General features: G+C 41.5%; 1 protein-coding gene across 1 annotated transcript in view; it reads right to left on the bottom strand.

Moving 5' to 3' along the window:
• LOC133409526 (adenylate cyclase type 6-like) overlaps positions 1–21962 on the bottom strand; it is a 58823-nt gene extending 36861 nt beyond the window's left edge. The window contains 4 exon segments of the mRNA XM_061689654.1: positions 2363–2854; positions 2856–3297; positions 3379–3615; positions 21773–21962. Coding sequence (XP_061545638.1) covers positions 2363–2854; positions 2856–3297; positions 3379–3398 — 954 coding nt within the window. The 5' untranslated portion in view covers positions 3399–3615; positions 21773–21962.
• Positions 21963–25802: the final 3840 nt, after the last annotated feature.

The following is a 25802-nucleotide window of genomic DNA, read 5'->3' as shown; positions in this document are numbered from 1 at the left end:
AATGGAGTGACTAGATGTGGGGCGTAGGAAGGAAAAAAGGAAGAAAAGAGATGAAGAAAGTAGCATTGTGCTAACTACAGCACCCTAACTGAACAATAAAGCTAAGTAATTGAATTACAAGCCATTGTCTTAGAAATACAACACATACACACCTCCAAATAGTCTACTATGCGTAAATCCATTATTTTCTAATATTGATACAAGCGATTGATTACCTTTTAAAACGTTGTGAATGAATCGTTAACCACTAGTTTCTTACATAATTAAATTTCATCATTAAATGTGTGACTTCTTAGAAAATCTCTATTCAGCTTGTAAGAACAGCACATGGTTGTAGTTGAACAGTCTTTGACCTTACCGGTCTCATTCACTCCAAATGCTCTCTGCGATTTTTGTTTTGAAGTTTGTAAGCCAAGACTACATACACACAGAAACTCAAACAGCAGAGATTTTAGTAACTGTCTGATGAACATGGTGGATCATCTTGGGGACAGAAATTATATTTCCCTACAAATGAACACTAATGCTGGTCTCATCTCCCAGAAGTGTTAGCCAAATTAGATCTGAGTAAAGTCTTTAGCACACCACAAGTCTGAAACTTTAGGTCACAACTCAATAACCCATAGTCATGAGTTCTTTGAAAATAACAACAGTAGATACAACATTAGAAATACGAAACTGTATTACAAAATTTGGTTGTTGTATCCTTTTTCACAAATTTACTCCTTAGCCAGCCGCAGAACCTCACACCTTTAAGGTGTAAGTGATAATGATTTTGACATTTGACTACTTGCCCTGATACATTATGGTGGAATTACCAATTATTATAATTACCATAAATTAATCCTTTAATTGAAGCTTTCAATCTCACTCTGAAAGTTATGAAAGTCCTAGGTTGATTCAGGCGTTGTATGAGAAAGATATTTCTTCCTTAATGATAAAGCCATCCCCCAAAGACATTATGTTGCTGTTCTTCTTGAGACCACAAACTAGTTGAGACTGAATCAATGCTGGATACAGGCAAGTAGAGCACTTCATTTAGTCGCAATTGCTTCAAAATGTTATGAGTCAGCAATCAATTCCACGCAATTGACTAACTTCTTAACAATCACGTAAGAATTAATAGATTGCCCTGCCCATTCCTAATCAGAAATCACCTGTAATGTTGGACTAATGCAGTTTAAATGTCTTCTTCTTCTTGTTTTTGTGGGCTTTAAGTTAAAAAGTTGTCCTTTTTCACTTCAGTGTGATCTGAACCATGTCACTCTAAAACCTCGGTAAGAAAGGTCTTAAAGTAGAATGAGAGGAACGGAAAAGCTTTCCAAATCTACATTAATCTAAGTTACTTTCTATCCTGTTTACTAGACTTTACACCGATCTGATCGGCCTGATCGATATCGGCCGATAATTAGCATTTTATGCTGATCGGCTTTAATGTCATAATTCGCCGATCCGATCAATGACTCTGCAAAAGATATTTACTCTGCGTCACCATCAGGTGCAGTATATTTGAATCCAAAAGATGGTTTATTTTCAGCCTTGTTGCATGTCTTTGGACGCAGTACTGTAAATAGCTGACAGCCAATAAAGTTATTTTTTAAAAAAACATCTCGGCGGTGTGGGACAGACAACACGTAATAAAATAATAAATAATCAAGACTGCTGCAACAAAATCTTGCGATCACTGGGCTTTATCTTGTCAACTCAAACGCAACCAGGATACACTCATTACAACGGCCACAACAATAACCATCGTATATTATGTATACGATATAATGTATAATGTATTATGTATTATAAGAACAAAATGGGGAAAAACGTTTGCTGGTGGTCACCGGGAGTACTTTAATTCAAGAATTGCTTGAGGTATGTTCACGTACTTTTAATACGAAACGGCGCGCAAGCAGGCAACAAAACGTAATGTAGCCTAGGAAGCTAGTGCTAGCACTAACGGTTGTACCGGCATTCTGTCAAATGATGCTCTAAAGTTTCAGTGTGTGTGAAGTAATTTAATTACGATAAAGTAATTTCATTACAGTAAATTAGCACCCACTATTTCTGTAATGTTGGTTTGACCTGACTGATTAGTATACATGACCTGAATAGAGAATACTTTTGTTGAAGATACGCAGTATGCAGTACACAAGTATATATAGTAAATGAACAAGTCATTAAAATAGACCTATTGCTCCATCTTGTGACCGGATCAGTGATTGGTTATCGTTTTTTTTTTTATACTCGCTGATCGTGATGGGTGATCGGCCCCAAAAATCCCGATCGTGTAAAGCCTATTGTTGACCATGGGCCAATCATGATGAGCAATGAGAGCAGCATAACCTGTCAGATGTCAAGCTTTACTTACCTGTTTCCAAAGGAATTTGTCCTCCTGGTTGATCTGCCAGGTGGTGACCACGTGTATGATGGACAGGACAGCTCCGCTAAGCACCGCCGCCCTCATCCTCACAGGCAAGAGGGTGTAGATGATGTAAATGAAAAACACAGACCACCAGATTCCCTCTGAAGCACTTCGGGGTGCCACCATGAGCACCCCAAACACTTGGACTGACACCAAGACGCCGATGACCAGGTAACTGACCATCCACATGTAGTCCTGATGGAAGCCGTTTCGATTGCACACCACCATAAGAGCGATGAAAAGCGCCATTGCCACCAACAAGGCGGCCGAATAGGCCACGTGGGGGGGTGAGTGGACACAGTGGAAGGTCAGCATGATGCCGCACACAATCACGAGGACCCCCATCAGCATGGTCAGAGAGCTCTGGTTGAGCCTGAAGAAGTATCGCTGGTATAGGCGTTCCAGTTTGCGGGACTGGAACTTTTTCGATTGGAATACCCTGCACCACTCTGAGCCAACAGTCGGCAGCCGTCACCACGCCAGCTGCACCGTTGTCGTCTCCCATGTCGCCACTTCCTCCATTACACCCGCCTTTCCCGCCCTTCAGCTCACCATCCTCAAAGTCCAAGTCCACCGATTTCAGCCCCACGCCTTCCCTGTGGGGCCTGCCCCTTTTGCCGTAGTGGTCCTCCTGCCATCCACAACGGGCACCAAAGTTGCCACCACCTCCCATGGCCCCCGCCATCCCTCCACGATGGTGCTGGTGGAGGGGTGCGCCTGAGGGAGGCTCCATAGCATCTGGATCCCGCAGACAACTCATGTAACGTGGGTTGCAGAGAGATGAGCCTCCCCTCCGTTTGGACTTCTTGCCATTGCGCTCCCCCCACGCAGTCTTACGGTCATCCACTCTGGCGACTAGGAAACCACTGAACCAGGACATTCTGTGCGACCAGAGGGATACAAACAGGTCAAAGACAAATATGTACAATTTGAGATCATACGGGATTGCTTTGGAATCTTACCTGTTGGGGTTCTGGTACATGTCCCCGCCCTTTCCCAAGCAGCCGGCTCACTCATTTATACGAAGTTTAGAAGGAGTGAGTGGGTCCTCGGAGCCACACCGCAAGGCTGCACACTTTGAGTGACTGGATGGGGTAAAAATGTGCGCTACAAAGCTCCAGATGTCTATGCCAGAGCACATAGGTTTCTAAGAGGACCGTTCTCTGCTGTCAGGCCTATCTCCACGGTTTTCTCTGGGTCTAAAGGAGAAATTCAAATATATACAGAGAACAAGAGTTACTCAAACATTCAAGATCTGTGATTACATCTGAACAATAAATCAATTGAGGGGCTGAGAAGATCAGGCGAGCCAACCTAACCAGTTAACCAGCTAGGCAGTCGTCCACCATGCCGCCAAGTATCAAAGAATTTTACATAATTTAATGTAAATAATCTTAACTGGGCGGCATGGTGGGCGACTGGTTAGCACATCCACCTCACAGTTCTGAGGACCCAGGTTCAAATCCGGCCTCGCCTATGTGGAGTTTGCATGTTCTTCCTGTTCCTGCGTGGGTTTTCTCAGGGAACTCCGGTTTCCTCCCACATCCCCAAAACATGCACGCTAGGTTAACTGAAGACTCAAAATTGTCCGTAGGTGTGAATATGAGTGCAAATGGTTGTTTGTTTTTATGAGCCCTGCGATTGGCTGGCGACCAGTTCATGGTATACCCCGCCTCTCGCCCGAAGATAGCTGGGATAGGCTTCAGCATACCCGCGACCCTCGTGAGGATAAGCGGTGTAGAAGATGGATGGAAAGTGTTAACCAAATCGTTGTACAGGTTATGTTTGTTCAAAAACTTTGTTTTGGTTTATAATGGTGTTACACATATCATATGCACTTTTAATAAGAGCTCCCAGTGGGAACTTCCCACTAAGAAATACAAACAAAAATGACTGCCCGTTCCATTTTAAGGGACATTGGTTTCAAATTTTCTCTTACTTTGTCTGTCATTTTCTGATTTTTCTCCGTCTTTAACTCATGTTCTACGCTCTCTCTCTCCCTCTCTCTCCTTGTCTCTGTCTGGTCTGTGCACAGTCAGTGATTACAGTAATTACCGCCTGCGATGCACATTGGATTGGCTGAAAGTGTGGCAGAACTCGCATGTGATTGGTCAGTACAGTTCATCACTACCGTGAAGCCTGAAATATGTTGTGCTGCTTAAAATAGAAGCACCCCAGATCATAATAATGACCTTTCTTTTTTGGCTATGGTGTGGGTCCGTTTGGGATTGCTTCTGGGTCCGGACGCAGACCGCGAGTTAGTGACCTGTTTTAAACGATGTCGCAACAATCAAGCAAGCCAGAGTGAGCTGTTTAGCTCCGTAGAACACTAGCTAGTTAGCTCGCAGGCTAGCGAACATAAAACCCCAATTCCAATGAAGTTGGGATGTTGTGTTAAACATAAATAAAAGCAGAATACATCCATCCATCCATTTTCTGAGCCGCTTCTCCTCACTAGGGTCGCGGGCGTGCTGCAGCCTATCCCAGCTGTCATCGGGCAGAAGGCAGGGTACACCCTGAACTGGTTGCCAGCCATTCGCAGGGCACATACAAACAAACAACCATTCACACACACAGTCATGCCTACGGGCAATTTAGAGTCTCCAATTAATGCATGTTTTTGGGATGTGGGAGGAAACCGGAGTGCCCGGAGAAAACCCACGCAGGCACGGGGAGAACATGCAAACTCCACACAGGCGGGGCCGGGGATTGAACCCCACTCCTCAGAACTGTGAGGCTGACGCTCTAACCAGTTGGCCACCATGCCGCCAGCCTGGACACCCTGCGGAGGAAACTCATTTCAGCCGCTTGGAATAATAAACAATACACATTTTGAGTAGTTTAATGTGTGTGCTGTATCATCAAATTTAGAGCTAAAAAGAAGATAGAACTTGTTTGTGTGTGAATATATATATATATATATATATATATATATATATATATGTATATATATATATATATATATATATATATATATATATATATATATATACATATATATATATATATGTATATATATATATATATATATATATATATATATATATATATATATATATGTAGGGTTTTATATATATATATATATATATATATCGGGTTTTATATATATATATATATATATATATATATATATATAAAACCCTAATTCCAATGAAGTTGGGACGTTGTGTTAAACATAAATAAAAGCAGAATACAATGATTTGCAAATCATGTTCGACCTATATTTAATTGAATACACTACAAAGACAAGGTATTTAATCTTCAAACTGATAAACTTTATTGTTTTTAGCAAATAATCATTAATTTTATGGCTGCAACACGTTGCAAAAAAGCTGTGACTGGGTCATGTTTACCACTGTGTTACATCACCTTTTCTTTTAACAACATTCAATAAACGTTTGGGAACTGAGGACACTCATTGTTGAAGCTTTGCAGGTGGAATTCTTGCCCATTCTTGCTTGATGTACAGCTTCAGCTGTTCAACAGTCCGGGGTCTCCGTTGTCGTATTTTACGCTTCATAATGCACCACACATTTTCAATGGTAGACAAGTCTGGACTGCAGGTGGGCCAGTCTAGCACCCACACTCTTTTACTACGAAGCCACGCTGTTGTAACACGTGCAGAATGTGGTTTGGCATTGTCTTGCTAAAATAAGCAGGGCCGTCCATGAAAAAGACGTTGCTGGGATGGCAGCATATGTTTCTCCAAAACCTGTATGTACCTTTCAGCATTAATGGTGACTTCACATTTGTGTAAGTTACCCATGCCATTGGCACTAACAGAGCCCCATACCATCACAGATGCTGGCTTTTGAACTTTGCGTCCATAACAGTCCGGATGGTTCTTTTCCTCTTTGGCCAGGAGGACACGACGGCCACAATTTCCAAAAACAACTTGAAATGTGGACTCGTAGGACCACAGAACACTTTTCTACTTTCCATCAGTCCATCTTAGATGAGCTTGGCCCCAGAGAAGCCGGCGCCGTTTCTGGGTGTTGTTGATAAATGGCTTTTGCTTTGGATAGTAGAGTTTCAAGTTGCACTTACAGATGTAGCGCCGAACTGTATTTACTGACATTGGTTTTCTGAGCCCATTTGGTGATATCCTTTACACATTGATGTCGGTTTTTGATGGAGTGCCGCCTGAGGGATCGAAGGTCACGGACATTCAATGTTCGTTTTCGGCATTGTCGCTTACATGCAGTGATTTCTCCAGGTTCTCTGAACCTTTTGATGATATTATGGACCATAGATGAAGAAATCCCTAAATTCCTTGCAATTGTACGTTGAGGAACATTGTCATTAAACTGTTTGACTATTTTCACACGCACTTGTTCACAAAGAGGTGAACCTCACCCCATCTTTGCTTGTGAATGACTGAGCAATTCAGGGAAGCTCCTTTTATACCCAATCATGGCACCAAACTGTTCCCAATAAGCCTGTTCGCCTGTGGGATGTTCCAAACAGGTGTTTAATGAGCATTCCTCAACTTTCTCAGTCTTTTTTACCACCTGTCCCAGCTTTTTTGGATCGTGTTGCAGCCATAAAATTCTAAGTTAATGATTATTTCCTAAAAACAATAAAGTATGTCAGTTTGAACATTAAATATCTTGTCTTTGTAGTGTGTTCAATTAAATATAGGTCGAACCTGATTTGCAAATCATTGTATTCTGTTTTTATTTATGTTTAACACAACATCCCAAGTTCATTGGAATTGGGGTTGTAATAAATAGTTAACTTTCCCTAAAATGTCCCAGTGTTTTGCATCTAGGAGCCAAAGCCGATCCGCCACCGGCTCGCTACGTTGTGAGCGGCACTTCGGGTGTTACCACAACATTGAAAATTTATCGAGTGCAGAAAAAGTCGTGTTCCCATTGTATTTATGAAACGATAACCCGCCCTTCTGTTCTTCTGATTGGCTTGCACCAAGACAGGACTCATACTTTTAGTGAATCATGATTCGCTGAAGCACTTCAGTAACACATACACACACACACACGGCTCAAAATTGTTTTTTTTTTTTGAGGAGCAGTTTTGCTAATCATTTCTTCATTTGAGGAGAAATCTTCTACTTTTGAGGAACAATTTTCTGCAACTTAATCGCACAGGGAACCGAAGCAAGGACTTTATGAAACAATAAAAAATATGACAATATAATGTGGGAGTTGAATGTAGGGCTGCAACAACTTCAGTACTCGAGTATCCTACTGAAAATTCTATCAAACAATCGATTATTTGGATAAACTATATTTTTGGTTGGTTAAAGAGCAATTTTAAATACAAAAGAGAAAATAAGACATTTAACTTAATAACGTACAAATAATTGGTTTCCTTTTTAATATAACCAACTATTTGTATTTCTTGAATTCACATTGTGCATAAAAGATAAGGCATTATTTTTTAAAGCATTAACAGCCTTTGTGCATCTTCAGTTAAGCAGCTACCGTTTTAGCATTTTGTGACATAGCAATACATTAGCTTCGACCAGCTGACTAGGAATAAGACAAATAGTCTTTGTACTACAAGTTTTGGAAGTGTTCAATTTGTTCAAACTAAAACCAAGAAACCTTGAGAGAGAAAAATATCTCCCTTCACCAAAACCCTCCTCTATTTAGGTACATGATGATGATCCATTTTACTCTTATTCCTCTCTGGCCACATTTGGCATGTTTTTCACCTACTTGACTCGAAGTTTTGCCACTTACAGATCATCGGATGGGCCATATGTCACACAGTGACTACACTGAGCAAAACTCACACTGTATGTACCGTTATGGTTCTGTTATGCTGTCCTTGTCTTGGTTAAAAAAAAAATAAAAAATCCACACGTTTGACAGTACTCATAATTAAAAGAGAGACCCCGCAGCCCACAGCGCTAATGTTATGTTAGTAAAGTAGTCTCACGTTAAGCTAATCGATTTGCACTATGTTAACTTCACCTTCGTCTCTCGGGTCCCACAATGCGGCGTCATACTCGGCGAAAACAAAGGTCAGTGTTACAACAAATGGGTGCTCGCCTTGCATTTCACTATGAAATGCTACCACACTTTCGCCATTTGTGTTTTTTCACTCTCGCTCTTCTCAATTCGGTGTCGCATTTTGCAGCCGCTGTCTTGGCGCATCTCAATCGAATGCTTGACTTCCGCGTCCACACATCAGTGGCGTAAGCGCATTGTGTCATATATGCTACTGCCGACTTCTGTCTTTGCGACCGTCTCCGCTGTAAACCTCTATTTGCATTTTTGTTTTTAAATGTTTTTTGAATGCGGAAAATGCGAATTTTGACCCTGAAACTGTGATTTGAGACCGCTTAATTCGAGCCTTAAACACATACGTTGGTAAGCAATGTTGTGTGTCAGTGACCGCAAGATGACAATGCTTATTGCGTCTCTCATCATTTTTGTGTGCCTCAGATGCGGGACGCACATCAATCGAGATCCCCGAAAAAGTATCCGTCCATCCATCCATTTTCTACCGCTTATCAGAGGTCGGGTCGCAGGGGCAGTAGCTTTAGCAGGGACACCCAGACTTCCCTCTCCCCAGCCACTTCATCCAGCTCTTCCGGGGGGATCCCGAGGCGTTCCCAGGCCAGCCGAAAGACATAGTCTCTCCAGCGTGTCCTGGGTCGTCCCCGGGGTCTCCTTCCGGTGGGACATGCCCGGAACACCTCACCAGGGAGGCGTCCGAGAGGCATCCAAATCATATGCCTCAGCCACCTCATCTGGCTCATCTCGATGTGAAGGAGCAGCGACTCTACTCTGAGATCCTCCCGGCTGACCGAGCTTCTCACCCTCTCTAAGGGTGAGCCTGGACACCCTGCGGAGGAAACTCATTTCGGCCGCTTGTATCCGGGATCTTGTTCTTTCGGTCTCGACCCACAGCATTGTGACCATAGGTGAGGGTAGGAACGTAGATGGACCAGTAAATTGAGAGCTTCGCCTTTCGGCTTAGCTCCTTCTTTACCACAACAGACCGATACAAAATCCACATCACTGCAGACGCTGCACCGATCTGCCTGTCGTTCCATCTCCCGTTCCATTCTTCCCTCACTCGTGAACAAGACCCCAAGATACTTGAACTCTTCCACTTGGGGCAGGATCTCATCCCGACTTGGAGAGGGCACGCCACCCTTTTCCGACTGAGGACCATGGTCTCAGATTTGGAGGTGCTGATTCTCATCCCAGCCGCTTCACACTCGCTGCGAACTGCTCCAGTGAGAGTTGGAGATCACGGCTTGATGAAGCCAACAGAACCACATCATCTGCAAAAAGCAGAGATGCAATACTGAGGCCACCAAACCGGACCCCCTCTACGCCTCGGCTGCGCCTTGAAATTCTGTCCATAAAAGTTATGAACACAATCGGTGACAAAGGGCAGCCTTGGCGGAGTCCAACCCTCACCGGGAACGAGTCCGACTTATTGCCGGATATGCGGACCAAACTCTGACTCCGGTCGTACAGGAACCGAACAGCCCGTATCAGGGGGTTCGGTACTCCATACTCCCTGAAAAAGTAGTGCAATAAAAACAAGAAGAAGAAGAAACAAGAAATTGCGTGTGAATGCTGCAATGCTGATTGAAATCATGCGCTTAAATGAGCTCAACACAGAAGTTGGAACGGCAGCAATCGGTTGAGAAATAAGGAAACTGTAGCTAAAAATGAACAATTTGTCTTATTGTGGCTAAAATGCGGGTATTTTAGTGTTGCACTGTGCAGAAAGCTTACGACTTGATCCCACACACATGGATACTGGAGTGCCTGGAACTGTATAAGATCAACAGGATAATAAGAACATTCATCAATAACTCAATGAGGCTGTGGAAGACAACTGTGGAAGCCAATTCAAGCCAGTTGCAAAGGTGAACATCAAATGTGGCATATTTCAAGGAGATGCTCTGCCCCCGCTGTTGTTCTGCATAGGGCTGAACTCCCTCAGTCAGATCATAACCTAGTGTGATTTCGGGTATTGGTTAAGAAGTGGAACAATGATCAGCCACCTCCTCTACATCGATGACATCAAACTGTATGCCAAGAACGAGTGTGACATCGACTCCCTCCCACCCTGATCCACCTCAAAAGGATATGCAATGACATTGGAATGTCATGCGGCTAGGTAAGTGCGGGCAAATGATACCTAGACGAGGGAGGAGTATCACAACCAAAGGGATAGAACTACCTGAGGGCAGCATAACAGATTTGAAGAACAGCTACAAATACATTGGAATTCCACAGGGAATTGGCAACCATGAGGAGGCAGCTCGAAGGACAGCCACAGCCAAATACCTAAAGAGGTTGAGGCAGATCCTGACTAGTCAGCTGAATGGTAAGACTAAGATCCAAGCATTAAGATCCTATGCTCTGCCAGTAATCAGATGCCCCGCTGGCATAATAACCTAGCCCCTGGAAGAGATTCAAGGCACTGACATCAAAACAAAACTTCTTATAATCCACGGAGGGTTCCACTCCAAGTCCAGCGTTCTGAGGCTGTACACAAAGCGGAAAGAGGGTAGCCGAGGACTAGCGAGCATCACAGGCACGATCCAGGAGAAACAACAGCCCTCCAAGAATACATCAAAAAGATGGCTCCCAGGGATGAACTACTAAATGAATGTGCCAGGCAACAGAAGCCCATTAAGAAGAAGAACTCAGATGGGCTGTTATGGAGAGACACGCCCCTGCATGGCATGTACCACTGACAAATTAAACATGTGGCTGACATACAGAAAGCATACCAGTGGCTGGAAAAAGAAAAGAGGGGAAAAAAGTTTTATTAGTAGGAAAAGCAGGGTTTGCCTGATGAAAATCAAATTTTGGCCCACGATTGAATTGTCAGAAAGAAATTTAGTCTGGGGCCAAACTTAGTTGCCGACCCTTCAAGTAGCCTATATAGTACTATTATTGTATAGCCTACAATAATGGTTAAAGCTGCAAATGCACAAAAAAATGGATATGAAAATGTTTACTTTGAAGTAAGTATAGCGTTAGTCTTAGTTTAAATTAACTTCAGCAAACTGAAGTGTTAACAAACTGTTATCAAATAAACATTTATTTTGCAATACATTCAAATGTAAAAATATAATTCTGTCCGATTTATCAAGATTCAATGTTCTTTATTGTAATTGTACAAGACATGATATAACAAAATTCAGGTGCACTGGAATTTTACATCAATTAAATAAATACAAAACATAATATGTAATAATTTCACATTCATCTCACATACTTCACACTGCATTTATACCATAAACACAGTACCAACATATGCAGTTAAAGGATAGAAGTCCATCACTTGTAAATGAGAATAAAATAAAAATTAAAAAAATTTAAAATATTGCGGGGGGCGATTGCTCAATGGAATAGTCAATAGTGTAATCGATTCTAAAAAGATTAGATAGTGACAAACCTAATACAAGGAAAAAAAAATTCAGTAGATTTTTTTTGTTCTTTGTACTTCATTCAGACAATAAAATGTGGCTTTTTTTTTTTTTTTAAAGTACTAAAATAATAATAATAAAAGTACTAAAATAGTAATACAATAAATAAATAGACGAAAGATAAATAAATATATAACATTTCCTGGACAACCAGAGACACTTTGGATTTTATGTTACGTTTGGACACAGATTAGGGAGAAAAATACTTGGGATGACCCAAAACAGATGACTGGTTCGGTCCATTTGAGATAAACCAAAGCATTGTGATCCCTTGCAAAAAGACACTCCTTTTGATAATGCATTTTAAGAGAACTAATGTACTTTGCACTTGCAGTTTATTATCACATATGATGATAAAGGAGGAGTAATAAATACAGATAAATGCTACTGGACAACAGGACTCTGTCAAGATGAATTTCGCAAGAGTAGATAATATTCACCATGGCAAAGCTGGGTCTGAGGGCCCTGCAGCACATCCTTAAAATGAAAAAAAAAAAACCCTCCAGTGTGCTAATATTGCCCTTTGACTGAGAATGCGGTTTATAGTGTCTCAATGACCAATAATATTGGTGAATCACCCAATGAGTCTGACTGCACATGTACATGAACTGGCCTATCTACACTCCGTTCAAGAAAAACAACTCATTAAGACTGTGTACGGTATATTTTAAGATGAATAAGGCCTCATGACATTTGAAACCTAAGTGTTTTCCACTATTATCTGTTGCATCCATGGTCGACACTGCTTATCTTGTTCAGACTTATAAGGAAGATGGAGTTTATTCCAGCTTTTCCACTGCAGCGTACCAGCTCTATCTGGCTCTATTTTGACCAGGTTTGGGCAGTCTGTATTCCATTTTCATAATAGAAAACTGCAACAACAATAAAAAACGGGCCACATCATACGCGTTAGTCACAGCGAGACAAGCTAACAACAAAAAATAACACCACGGAAGAAGAGAATAAGTTTCCTGTAGAAATTCTGATTTATATCCTATAGCTGTATAAAGTAAAGTAGCTCGATACTGATACTGAAACAAAACCACAGCAAAAACCTAAAACATCAGTAAAAGCAGTGGAATCATACAGGACAAAAAATTGGAGCTTCCAATTTTTATTTTTAGGAATTCAGAATAATTTTCAGCAGTGCTAAATGTTGTAGTACAGTGATTCCCAAACCTTTTACACCAAGTACCACCACAAAAAATATGTAGCTCTCCACATACTACCAAAATGACCAACATTAAAATACTGTAGCGCCGGAGGCAAAACCGAGACATAGATTTTATTCAAAAAAGTATATTTAATATTTTTGTAAAAAACTAATCCAATGCAGTTTGAACATTTAAATCCATCCATTCTCACACCGCTTATCCTGCTTAGGGGCGCGGGGCGCTAGTGCCTATCCCAGGGGACTTAGGGCAAAAGGCAGACTGCACCCTGAACTAGTCGCCAGTCAGTCGCAGGGCATATATAGACACGGACAACCATTCGCACTCACATTCACACCATCACTGAGTGGAAACTGAACCCACGCTGCCCGCACCAAAGTCAGTCAGTGACCACATTAAAATCTATCAAATCAAATGTATTTATACAGCACTTTGCATACATGAAACCAACAAAGTAAGATAAAAACAGACAATTAAAATAGCAAGAAATACAAATACAAGAGCCACCCCTCCCATCCCCACATATAATAAAAATCCAAAACATACCCACACATACACACGCACAAAGCACATATTGGTTAATAGTGGAGAGACATAGGAAAGGCACTGAGGATCCAGGTGAGGGAAGACAACATGTGGGAGTCATCCACACCGAGAGTTGCCACAGACGATGCCGCCACAGAGACCACCATGACCCATGTAGACTGCGATGGACTCTCTACATCCCCAGCCCAGGGGAAACTGCTTATCCAAACAGGTGTCAGTAATGCCGAGAGCAGGAACGTCAAAATCATTTTTGTCGCGGGTCAAATTGTTGGTACAGTTTCTCTCAGAGAGTCGTGATGACCGTGAAATCATACAAATGTTTAATCGCCTTATCATTATATATGCACAACAAAATGATAGAGTTTTCAAATCAGAAGTCAAGAAAAGTATGGTAGTTTGTTCCGCTATTGTTCAAGTTACTGTAAAAAGGGGTTTGGTAACCCAAAAAAAAGTTAGTATTTATTACATATTCCGATGTAGATTTTTGGTAAAGATGTTAGCAAGACTCATAGAAGTTGGCACAAATAATTTTCTTTTGCCGGCCACATAAAATGTGGCGGGCCGGATGTGGCCCCCGGGCTGGGAGTTTGACATGCCTGCTTTGGTTTTATTACATCCTCTTGATACTCTTTTCATTTGAGAGGTGTTGTTTGAAGATTAAAATATTTTTTTTGTTTCAACAGTATTTGGTTTCATATATTATCAAATTATTAATTGGTCTTTTGTGTTAATGTTGTTTACCAGTACTTATTCGACTGTGTAGCATGTATTTTGAGTAACTATTGTATCAAGGAAACGTGTAACTCCTGTATTGATGTACTATGTGCTGTACTCATCTATTATTTGTACTGTTGATTACTGTATATGTCGACCCAAGGAAGATGAGCAAAATGCTATGGCGCAAGCTAATGGGGATGTCAGCAGCGGCTGCTGCTTGACACAGTCATTGATATTTTCACCAAAATACTTTGACTACAACACCAAAAATAGTCAATATACAAAGTAATTTAGCATGTGGACGCCAGCACTTGCTGAAATTGTGATCATCCAGTGATTTTGAGTTTAACTAAGGTGGCTACTTTTAAACAACAAATAATGGCAGGGCGCTCTCGAGCCATGTCATTTTCTGGGTCATACCGAGAAGAAAACGCATCGTCAGACTTCACAGAAAACAAGAATAATAATATTGAATCATGTCATTATAGTTATCTATTGTGTCCGAATCCTATCAATGTGTGATTTTCTACGCCAAAAACACTTTTTGCAGTCAGATTTGCGCTATAACAACCACGAGGAACATTTTCATTTTTGTCAAAACTTCGAATAAACACTAACGTAACGTAGATGAAGTTGTTTTTTTTTTGGTTTTGTTTGTTTTTTAACCTGTCCTGTTCAGCCTTGCAGAATGGTGGATCTGTATGCCTTTGTGAGTTTTGATGTGACACGGGGCACAATTGATGGCCGTTGCACATGGCGCCATTCGGTCCAGGACCGCCTCTGCGATGTGACTGTTTGCAGACACTGTGATCTGCAGAGATAGTAGGAAGCAGGCGGAGAGATGGATGTGATGAAGAATGAAGGTCATCTGGTGAAATGGTGAGGTTACAAGGAGTAGAGGTGGAGAAGGTCAAGGAGTACTGTAATTTCTTGTGTATAATGTGCATTTTTATTACCCAAAAAAAATTGTCAAAAGTCAATAGTGCCCATTATACATGGGTATATTGTGAAAATTGAAAAAAACTTTCACATTTTATCAATTTATGTCGTCATCTAGAGGTTATGAAAAACCTCTACACTTTCATTCCAAAAGGCCCCGCCACCTAGAGGTTATGAGAAAGGTGTACACGTTCACTTTAATATGCCACCGCCACCTTTTGGGTATGAAAAAGGTGTAGCCTACACTTTTATTCCAATATGACAGGGGGTACCCATGACTGCATATATGTACAGTTGTGCTCATAGGTTTAGACACCCTGGCAGAATTTGTGAAATATTGTTGTTGTTTTTTTTTTTTAAATATGACTGAACAACAACTATCATTAATTTCTTAATGGTTATTTTTTGTTTAATAATAATGCTTTTCTGAACTGCTTGACCGTTTAATTTGAATCCCATTAAAATAAAATTAAATGTGTTTCGTCTGGTCCTTCGTGATTTCTTTAAAGAATTGTACCCATCTTACAAATTCTGCCTGGGTAATCAAACATATGAGCACAACTCTGTGTTTTCTAATTTACTACATAAATGTAAGGCTGTGAATTTCAAAATAAGAGAAAGTAAATAAAAAAGAAAGTATTACGTGTTCAAATAAAGTGCTTCAGAATAATTATTTGAAAAAAAACTAACAAAATACTGATAATACTTCGTTTTGATCATATGGGTAGAAGCTAAATCATGCATTGTAAAAATGCATTACACATAGGACGAAGGGTTTTCAATAATTTTGAGGTCAACTTTGGGGGTGCATATTATACATGGGTGGGCATTATACATGACAAATTACATTATTTGGAATTAACTGTTCGGCGCAATGGCGAGTGTGGGAGTGTCAGGATGTGATCTGTGACAGAAAAGCACCAGCTCGAATGAAAGGAAAAGGTTTATTGGACAGGAGTGAGACCAGCCATGTTGTTTTGATTTGGAGACGGTAGGAATGACTAGAAGACTGAAGGTGGCACAGTTTAAGATGCTACAGTGGGTACGGAAAGTATTCAGACCCCCTTAAAAAAAAAAATCACGTTTTTATACTGCAGCCATTTGCTAAAATCATTTAAGTTCATTTTTTCCACATTAATTTACACACAGCACCCCATATTGGCAGAAAACAAATTGAATTGTTGAAATGTTTGCAGATTTATTAAGAAAAACTGAAATATCACACAGCTATAAGTATTTAGACCCTTTGCTCAGTATTTAGTAGAAGCACTCTTTTGAGCTAATACAGCCATGAGTCTTTTTGGGAAGACCTGAAAATGGCTGCCCACCAACATTCACCATCCAACCTGACAGAACTGGAGATGATCTGCAAGGAGGAATGGCAGATGATCCCCAAATCCAGGTGTGAAAAACTTGTTGCATCATTCCCAAAAAGACTCATGGCTGTATTAGCTCAAAAGGGTGCTTCTACTAAATACTGAGCAAAGGGTCTGAATACTTATAGCTGTGTGATATTTCAGTTTTCTTTTTTAATAAATCAGCATAAATGTCAACAATGCCGTTTCTTTCTGTCAATACGGGGTGCTGTGTGTACATTAATGAGGGAGAAAAATGAACTTAAATGATTTTAACAAATGGCTGCAATATAAAAAAGTGAAAAATTTAAGGGGGTCTGAAAACTTTCCGTACCCACTGTATGATTCTCTTTTTGAGTGAAAGAGATAAACAGGATTACCAATGAGTTAGGGACAGCACAGATGGGAAGGTTTGGAGGCAAAGCGAGAGAGGCCAAATTAACATGCACAGTAGGTACAATGGATATACAGCGGCTGAAATAAGTATTTAACACGTCACCATTTTTCTCACAAAATATATTTCCAAAGGTGTTATTGACATGAAAATGTACCCAGATTTTGGGAACCACCCAAGTAATCCATACATACAAAGAAAGTAGAATAAATAGCTCAGAAAATAAGTTGTGTGTAATAATGTGAAATGACACAGGAAAAAAGTATTGAACACGCAAACTGGTATTCAATACTTTGTACAAAAACCTTTGTTTGCAATGACAGCTTCAAGACTCCTCCTGTATGGAGAAATCTTGAAGGTTTGAAGGTGGGCTTCTTTTATGGCCCTTGAGTTTCAGTTCTGTCCATATAGTTTCGATTGGATTCAAGTCAGGTGATTCGTGGGCAATTCTAGCAGCTTATTTTTTTTTTTTTTTAAACTAATTGAGAGTTTCCTTGGCAGTATGTTTTGGATCATTATCCTGCTGAAATGTCCACCCTCGTTACATTTTCATCATCCTCGTAGATGGCAACTGATTTTTGTCAAGAATGTCTCGGTATATTTTCCCATTCATCCTTCCGTCAATAATGTGAAGTTTACCAGTACCATTTGCTGACAAAGCAGCCCCACACCATCATGTTCGCACCTCCAAACTTCACTGTTGGTATGGTGTTTTTAGGGTGATGTGCAGTGCCATTTCTTCTCCAAACGTGGTGTGCAGTATGGCACCCAAGCAGTTCAATTTTGCTCTCATCCGAGCACACTATATTCCCCCAGTATTTAACTGGCATTGCCAAATGTTGTTCAACAAACTTTAAACAACTTTAAACGTGCTTTGACATGATTTTTTTTTCAGCAATGGGGTCTTGAGTGGTGAGCGTGCATACAGGCCATGGCGGTGGAGTGCATTACTCACTGCTTTCCTTGTGACAACAGTACCTGCTACTATTCCAGGTCTTTTTTGAAGCTCTCCACAGGTGGTCCTTTGCTCTTGGACAACTCTTCTGATTATTCTTTACACTCCTCTGTCAAAAATCTTGCACGGAGCACCTAATTGAGGCAAATTTATGGTGGTATGATTGGCTTTCCATTTACGTATTATGGCCCCAAGCGTGCTCACTGGAACATTCAGAAACTGAGATATGCACCTGTAACCAATGCCATCGTTATGTTTTGCAACAATTAATTTGCGATGGTCTTGAGACAGCTCTCTGCTCTTACCCATCGTGAGATGTGTCTTGACTCACACCTTCGCAATGGGACCTTTTTGTAGGCCATCAATTAGGACTGAACCAGCTTTTATTCATTTGCACTGACAAGGGACTGGATTTCTGTTTGATTATTGACAGAGTTTTGGTGTTGTCTTGGCTTTCCATGCCTTTTAGCACCTCCCTTTCTTCATGTGTTCATTACCTTTTCCCTGTCATTTCACATTTTTACACACAACTTAATTTCTGATCTTATTTATTCTACTTTCTTTGTATGTATGGATTACTTGGGTTGTTCCCAACATTTGGTGAAATCTTCAGGTCAGTAGCACCTTTGGAAGTATATTTAGTGAGAAAAATGGTGACGTGTTAAATACTTATTTCATCCGCTGTATCAGTAGAAAGATGTTGTAAATGGAGCAGGCAGGTGGAAGGCAAAACAAAGACCAAAGACTGAATTAAAGGATGTGGTTAGCGATCATTTGCAGATAGCTCCAGTAAGAGCAGAAGATGCAGAGGGCAAGTGTAGATGGAAAGGATGATTCGCTGGGGCAAGGGTAAAGCCAATAGGGAAAGAAGACCCTCATTTAATTCAAGAGGAGGAAGCGCTGCCAAACTATAGAAATTCACTTCCCGAACAATTTGTCTGAATTTCTGTATTTTTTTATATTATGTCAAGAACATTACCGTGGGACAGTTATTATTATACTGTTCAATTTGCTCAACATAGTCATTACTCTATACTCGTAATCATTAATAAATTATGCCTTCAATATTCACTTCAATTAGGGGTGGGTAAAAATATCGATTCAGCAATGCATTGCAATTTTTCTTTTCACAATTCAATATTGATTCAGCACATCTGCTGAATCGATTCACCTCCCGGCCACTATGAGGTGCTGTGCATATGGTTCGCATTGTATGGATGGAAGTCAACAAAATTGCGGCAGCAGCAGCGTGAAGCGAGCGACTTCTACTTTTAAATCTGACCTTTGGGGTCATTTTCGATTTCCCTGTAAATCCGGAACACAGAAATAGACAAAAGACACTCCAACCACAAAACCCAATTCCAACACGAAAACACGCCAGAAGTCACCGTGCCGGAACTGTTCAAAGAGTGAAGACAGCTGTTTTGGAGTCATTGAAGTCGACAGCAAGAGCGACTGACCCCTAAGTGTAACTATGTTCTGCAGACTAGAGCCCCCAAGACAGAAGCCACACAAGGAGGGAGCAATATTGACAAGACGCAATAAATGAATGGGGTTTGACGAAGGAAGTGCCGGTATTGGCTTTTCTCACCACGTCGCAAACATGCTTCTTAATTAGGTATTACTTAAAGACCCTACAAATAATAATAGTAACCCGAATAAATAAAGAAATATTGGTTACGCATACTTGCACGTTACGCTTTCAATACAGAGCTTTAATTTAAATAAATATTGTTAATTTATTTTAAAGAAATGTAACCCTCTTCGTTATAATTTATAAAGAAATCCAAGACAATTGAATTTTGTGAAACCATGAATGCTAATATTCATTGGGCTTATTTGCAGTAATTTCACATTTGCAGTGTGTAGGCTTTTCATTCAAGTAAATACAAACAAGTAAATACATGAGAAATGGTAAGCATAATAAAAATTACTATTAACCAGAGAAAGCAAACTCATTTTTATTGACATTTTATTCTTGAGTTATACCATTTATACTGCCTCTATATATAACTTTAGCTTTGGAAAGCATAAAACTAGACAGTGATTTAGTACTTAGTGGAACTTTTATTCAAAATACTGCCCAAAACAGAGTGTCGAAAAACTGCTACACAGATCACAAAAATAATTTTGTTAAGCAATAATTGTGATTGCTATCAATTTTGACTGACAATAGTCACACCCACGGTCACATCTTATCCAGTTTGTCAATGAGGCGTTGGTGGGATGGTTTAGATCATAGGTGTCAAACTCAAGGCCCGCGGGCCAGATGCCGCCCACCACCTCATTTTATGTGGCCCGCAAAAGCAAATCGTGCTCGTCAACTTCCGTGATTTTTGCTCAAATCTGTGCCCAAATTCCAAATTGTCATAATAACAAACAATAATGTTGAGATATTGCATTTTTCTGTTACCAAACCCTTCTTCTGCAGTAACTTAAACAATACTTGAACAAACTATAATCCTTGCTTTCTGATTTCAAAACTAGTTATCCCTCAATTTGTTGTGTAATGGTAATAATGTTTTGGCGATGATTAAACATGTATGTGGTTTCACTGTTCTAACGTCCCTCTGAGGGAAATCATAACTACAATGCGGCCCGAGACAAACAAAAAAAAGAGTTTGACACCCCTGGTTTCGACTCGTCTGGTCACATCCCATCCATCCTACCTACATGGAGGCATGCTGTGTTGGTGAAGCAAAAATAGCATTTCCTCTCTACATCTTGCCTGCCTGCGCCTTCTCCGGCACGTCCAAGCCCTGCTCCTCCTCCTCCTCCTCCTCCACCTCCTCTATCGACCAAATTCAAGGAGACACTCCCTCCTCCTCCCTTCCATCTACCCCGGCTTCGTCTCTCCCCTGCACAAGGTCGACCGGCGTGGACCCACTCGCGTCGCGATGAGCGTGGAGCTCGGGTGGGGTGGGTGGGTGGTTGTGTGGGGGGTTACTATTCCTACAGGGGCCATTTTTTAACCGGACTGCCGCCCGCTACATTGGCGCTACACACACACGCGCGCAAACATGGTCAAGCGGCTTGCTCTACTTTCGACGTGATGCCCGAGCCATGGTGGCGCATCTTTCGCTGTAGTCCAGATGCTTCAAATAATCACGCGATCTGCGGCGAAATGAATGTTTCATTCAGATCACATACGAACGATGTGATGTAAATGGAAGCGAGGGAAAAGGCCACGCGCAGGCCGTGTGTGCGGGACCGCATTCAAACAGCGGAGGCTTCTTGTTACATAACAGCGTGGCCTATGTGACAACCACAGCGGGGACCATTCGTCGAGCGGGCCAGTGGACCGACACAGACACGCCGCTCGCAGCCATTACGCCTTTTCCATTCAAGTGCATCAGGATTTTCCACAATCGTTTATTGACAGCGCACATGCGATTGCCGCCGCTGCACATTCCTCAGCATCAGTCGGCGATTGCAATTCGTTCTTGATCGTCTCCGAACTGCACTAGTAGCACTGTCCACTGAAGGGTTTTTGACATGAGGTTTTCAAACACGTCTGCAACCGCGCGTCTCCAACGGCGCAACCGGAACATGAGCATATCCATGCAGATAGACACATCATGTTGTGGTTAGCGTCCATGTGGAAAACATGCACCGGCCGCGTCTCCTTTGCCGACAAGCCACAGCAGAATGGCGGCTTCCAGCTTTGTCATTCACTCCACTTTGGCGGAGAGTCACCAGGCGGTTCAGCGCAACGGCTTCGAGGACATGCGCGTGTGTGTACGTGTCGGTGGTGTGTGTTTGTGTGTGTGACATATATTACTCATGTCGGTCCGTCATTCCGTGCGCGAGCGGCAGCTTCACTTGAGAGCAAGACGTGGGCTCACCGTGATCATCCCCGCGACCGCAGCGGACGAGCCGATTCGGCGAAGTCGTCGGTGGGAGCGTCCAGGGTGGAGGACCATTGGTAGGGCTAGCTGTCCACTGATGGTGCCGCTGAATTGGTCACCCTGTGTTTCTCCTCCTCTAGTCGTCTTGCTCCACTCCCTTGCATCTCCTCCCCCCTGACCCTCTCGGGCTCCGAGCACCGCTGTCAAGACGAGGGAGACAAGGCCAAGGATGCGATATCATACTTCCGGGTGCTGCTTTCAAAGTAAAACGAGAGCGTGGTTTTGACGACACCGTCACACTGAATCCCCCGGTCACCTAAATCTCCGGTCTGTCTCTCACTAACATTGGGCTAATTATTGGATTGTGGTGATGGGGGACCATTTACTAGGAAAACTAAACTCACTCTGACTGTGCACTCCATAAATATCATTTACCCATCCATTTTCTATCCCATTTACGGTGTATTCTTTCTAGGGTCAAGGGAGTTAGCATGTGAGAGGTGCACAGACATTTCAAGGGGCTGGTGCTCAAGACAAAAAACAAAAAAAACATAAAAAAAGGGGCACCCTTCGCCAAAATTATTCATTCAATTAAAAAAAAAAAAAAACACACACACACATTGGAACTTTGAAACGTTTATATTTGATAACATAAACACAGTCTACTAAAATATGACAGCTCTAATTATTAAAATGAATACAGAATTGAATTACAGGCACAAAAAAATTGCTATTAAAACTCTTCTCTGAATAAATAAAAATAAAGCATTCAATCTGTTCTATAAAATACAACTATTTACAAAAGACATGAAGGAAGCAGGATCGTTCATCTACTTAACAGGAGCACTCCCTTAGGTGCCATCTCGGAAGAGTTTTATGAGCTCACTTTGATTTATTTGCATCTTCCTCAATCGCAAGGATCTAGCCAGAGAGTCTTTCAGAATCGGAAACCCACGTCTAGTAGCTAACGGTCGTAATATTATGCCAAATAAATCAAATACACAGAAAAATAATTGTTTTTCTATTTAGCAATTTTATTTCTGGACGCTGCTTTGACATATAGCATTATGTTTTGCCATCTATAGTTTGTAGAAAAATTATTCCTCATTTGTAATCCTCAACTGCTGAAGTACAAATGCTTTCATTTAAAAAGAAAACAATTTTAAAAATAAAAAATAAAACAATCTCATTGACTCCACACAACAGAGTTTTGGCCAGGATGCTGCAATTACAAAATATGTTTTGTTTCTATTTCACACACTTTATTGTGAGTGCTACTGTACTTATTACTTGCTTGACATCGTACCGCAAAATGTCATGCTTTTTTCAGGCTTCACATCAAAATAATTGAGATTTTTAATTGAAATAAAACTGGCGAACTTGCCTAATTTGTAAACCTGTTTTAAAATTCTCCATCTGTCTGTCTGTCTGCCTGTCTTGGACTGTTTGCCTTCCAATCACAGGACTGACACATGGAGAGAATTTATGCACATGGGCAATTTAAAGACTTTGTTTAACCTAGCTTGTCGTGCAGGCTGATCTGGGCATACAATTTTATTTCATTGCAGTTTACAGCAATTATTAGAGTAGACGGAACGAATACTTTTATTTTGAAGAATGATTTCCCAAACGTCCTGTGTAAGTTGGTGATACATTAGCCGGTTTGGCGCAGCTGTCCTCAGCCATGCGTGCTTTAAAGTGCGCTGCCATTTAGGAACACAGAACTCCCTCTAGTGGTGAAGAAGGTGTCTGCAGGAATCCGTGTTTTGAGCCTATGGACACCCTTTTGAGTATTGATTCCATATCTCTAACATCCAGTTTAAAGTCCATGTAGTAGTACTGTACGCTCTTTGTCCTCACTAGTAAGACAGTTCAGTGAACTAGGTGAACGACTGTGTCTTACTCGTAACGTTTTTTTCACTACTGTCTTCCACTGACAGTTTTGCATGTACACTAGTAGGACAATTTTGGCTTACTAGTAGTAGGGCAACTGCATGTTACTAGTGAGGCAAAACTGTGCACTAGTTGACATATGTGCACTACCAGTTAGCCTACTACTAGTTGAAGCACAAGATGTTACTGTAATATAATTTTATGCCACTAGTAGCTTATTATTAGGATGGTAACACACAGTTGTCAACGAGTACACAACTAGTAGGACAACTTTGGTATACCATCCATCCATTTTCTGAGCCGCTTCTCCTCACTAGGGTCGCGGACGTGCTGGAGCCTATCCCAGCTGTCATCGGGCAGGAGGCGCCCTGAACTGGTTGCCAGCCAATCACAGGGCACATAGAAACAAACAACCATTCGCTCTCACAGTCAGGCCTACGGGAAATTTAGAGTTGTCAATCAACCTACCACGCATGTTTTTGGGATGTGGGAGGAAACCGGAGTGCCCGGAGAAAACCCACGCAGGCACGGGGAGAACATGCAAACTCCACACAGGCGGGGCCGGGGATTGAACCCGGGTCCTCAGAACTGTGAGGCTGACGCTCTAACCAGTCGTCCACCGTGCCGCCACTTCGGGATACTAGTAGGACAAATACATATTTTGCTAGTGAGGCAAAACTGGCCTCACTCGTAACATGTAGTTGTCTTACAAAAATAAAGAGTGCAATAATGTGAGCTGGCGGCACGGTGGGCGACTGGTTAGAAAATGTGCCTCACAGATCTGAGGACCCGCATTCAAATCCGGCGTCGCCTGTGTGGAGTTTGCATGTTCTCCCCATGCCTGCGTGGGTTTTCTCCAGGTACTCCAGTTTCCTCCCACATTCCAAAAACATGCAATGGTAAGTTGATTGAAGACTATATTGTCCGTAGTGTGAATGTGAGTGTAAATGGTTGTTTGTTTCTATGCACTCTGCAATTGGCTGGCGACCAGATAAGGGTGTACCCCGCCTCTCACCTGAAGACAGCTGGGATAGGCTCCAGCACACCCGTTACCCCAGTGAGGATAAGCGGTAAAGGAATTGTTTAAAACATACTGTACTATTTCAAAATAATTCTCTAAATAAATAATCAAAAATGCTAATTCACCCATTCTAACGTCATAACACCTTTATCAACTTTACAGGAAAGTAACTGTTTAACATTCTTGCTCGGCATACAAGTGTAAAAATACGGTACCCACTGTTAATATGGATACGATAAACTAGTAAAGGACTCTTAAACAGTCTCTTATTTTTAATAACGATTGAAGCGACCAATTTTATTTTACCATTCGCAAATGTTAAGTGTTAAATGAAGTTAACCACTAATGTAATGATAACGTTGAAACAGTTAACTTTGGATAACAAGAGCCAAGCTAGCCTGGTTACAGCTATAGTGTTGGCAGCAAACATTAGCAGTCAACCCCATTAGCCTGGCCTTTAGCCTCAGTCAACTACGTGGATACGAGCGGTTAACCCCTGGATTAACATCATCATCATCCTCATCGTCATCATCATCGTCTTTCTATAGTCTCTCGTTGGCACTGCACTGTAATGCTCTGAAATGCTGGACAGTCCATGAGTACTACAATACATATCCATCTATTTTTGATCACTTATTATCCTTATTACGGGCTAAGTCTATCCTCGCTAATTTTGGGCAACAGATGGGGTAGAGTTGCAGGGCACATAGACAAAGAACCATTCACACTCACGTTCGCACCTATGGACAATTTAGAGTCTTCGATTAACCTATTACACATGTTTTTGGAAGGCTGCGAAGAAGTCTGATTACCACAAAAGAAAACCCACACAAATTATGAGGAGAACATGCAAAGTCCACATAGGAAGGCCAGAGCCTCAGCGAGTCACTCGCAGGATTTGTTTGGCACAATTCTTACGCCGGATGCCTTTCCTGACACAACCCACCTATTTTTTAATCTGGGTTTGGGACCAGCAGTGGCTAGGAATTGATGCAGTGACCAGGAATCAAACCTGGTTGAATTCTCCTCGCCTGACCACAGCCGCATAGATCTGTGAAGAGCAGTCAGTGGCAATGCATGGAGGCATGCTACAAGGACCTGAGCTAACAGTTG

This window comes from Phycodurus eques, chromosome 1, assembly GCF_024500275.1.
Source record: "Phycodurus eques isolate BA_2022a chromosome 1, UOR_Pequ_1.1, whole genome shotgun sequence".
Classification (NCBI taxonomy): Eukaryota; Metazoa; Chordata; class Actinopteri; order Syngnathiformes; family Syngnathidae; genus Phycodurus; species Phycodurus eques.
This window is presented reverse-complemented; position numbering and strand designations above follow the sequence as displayed.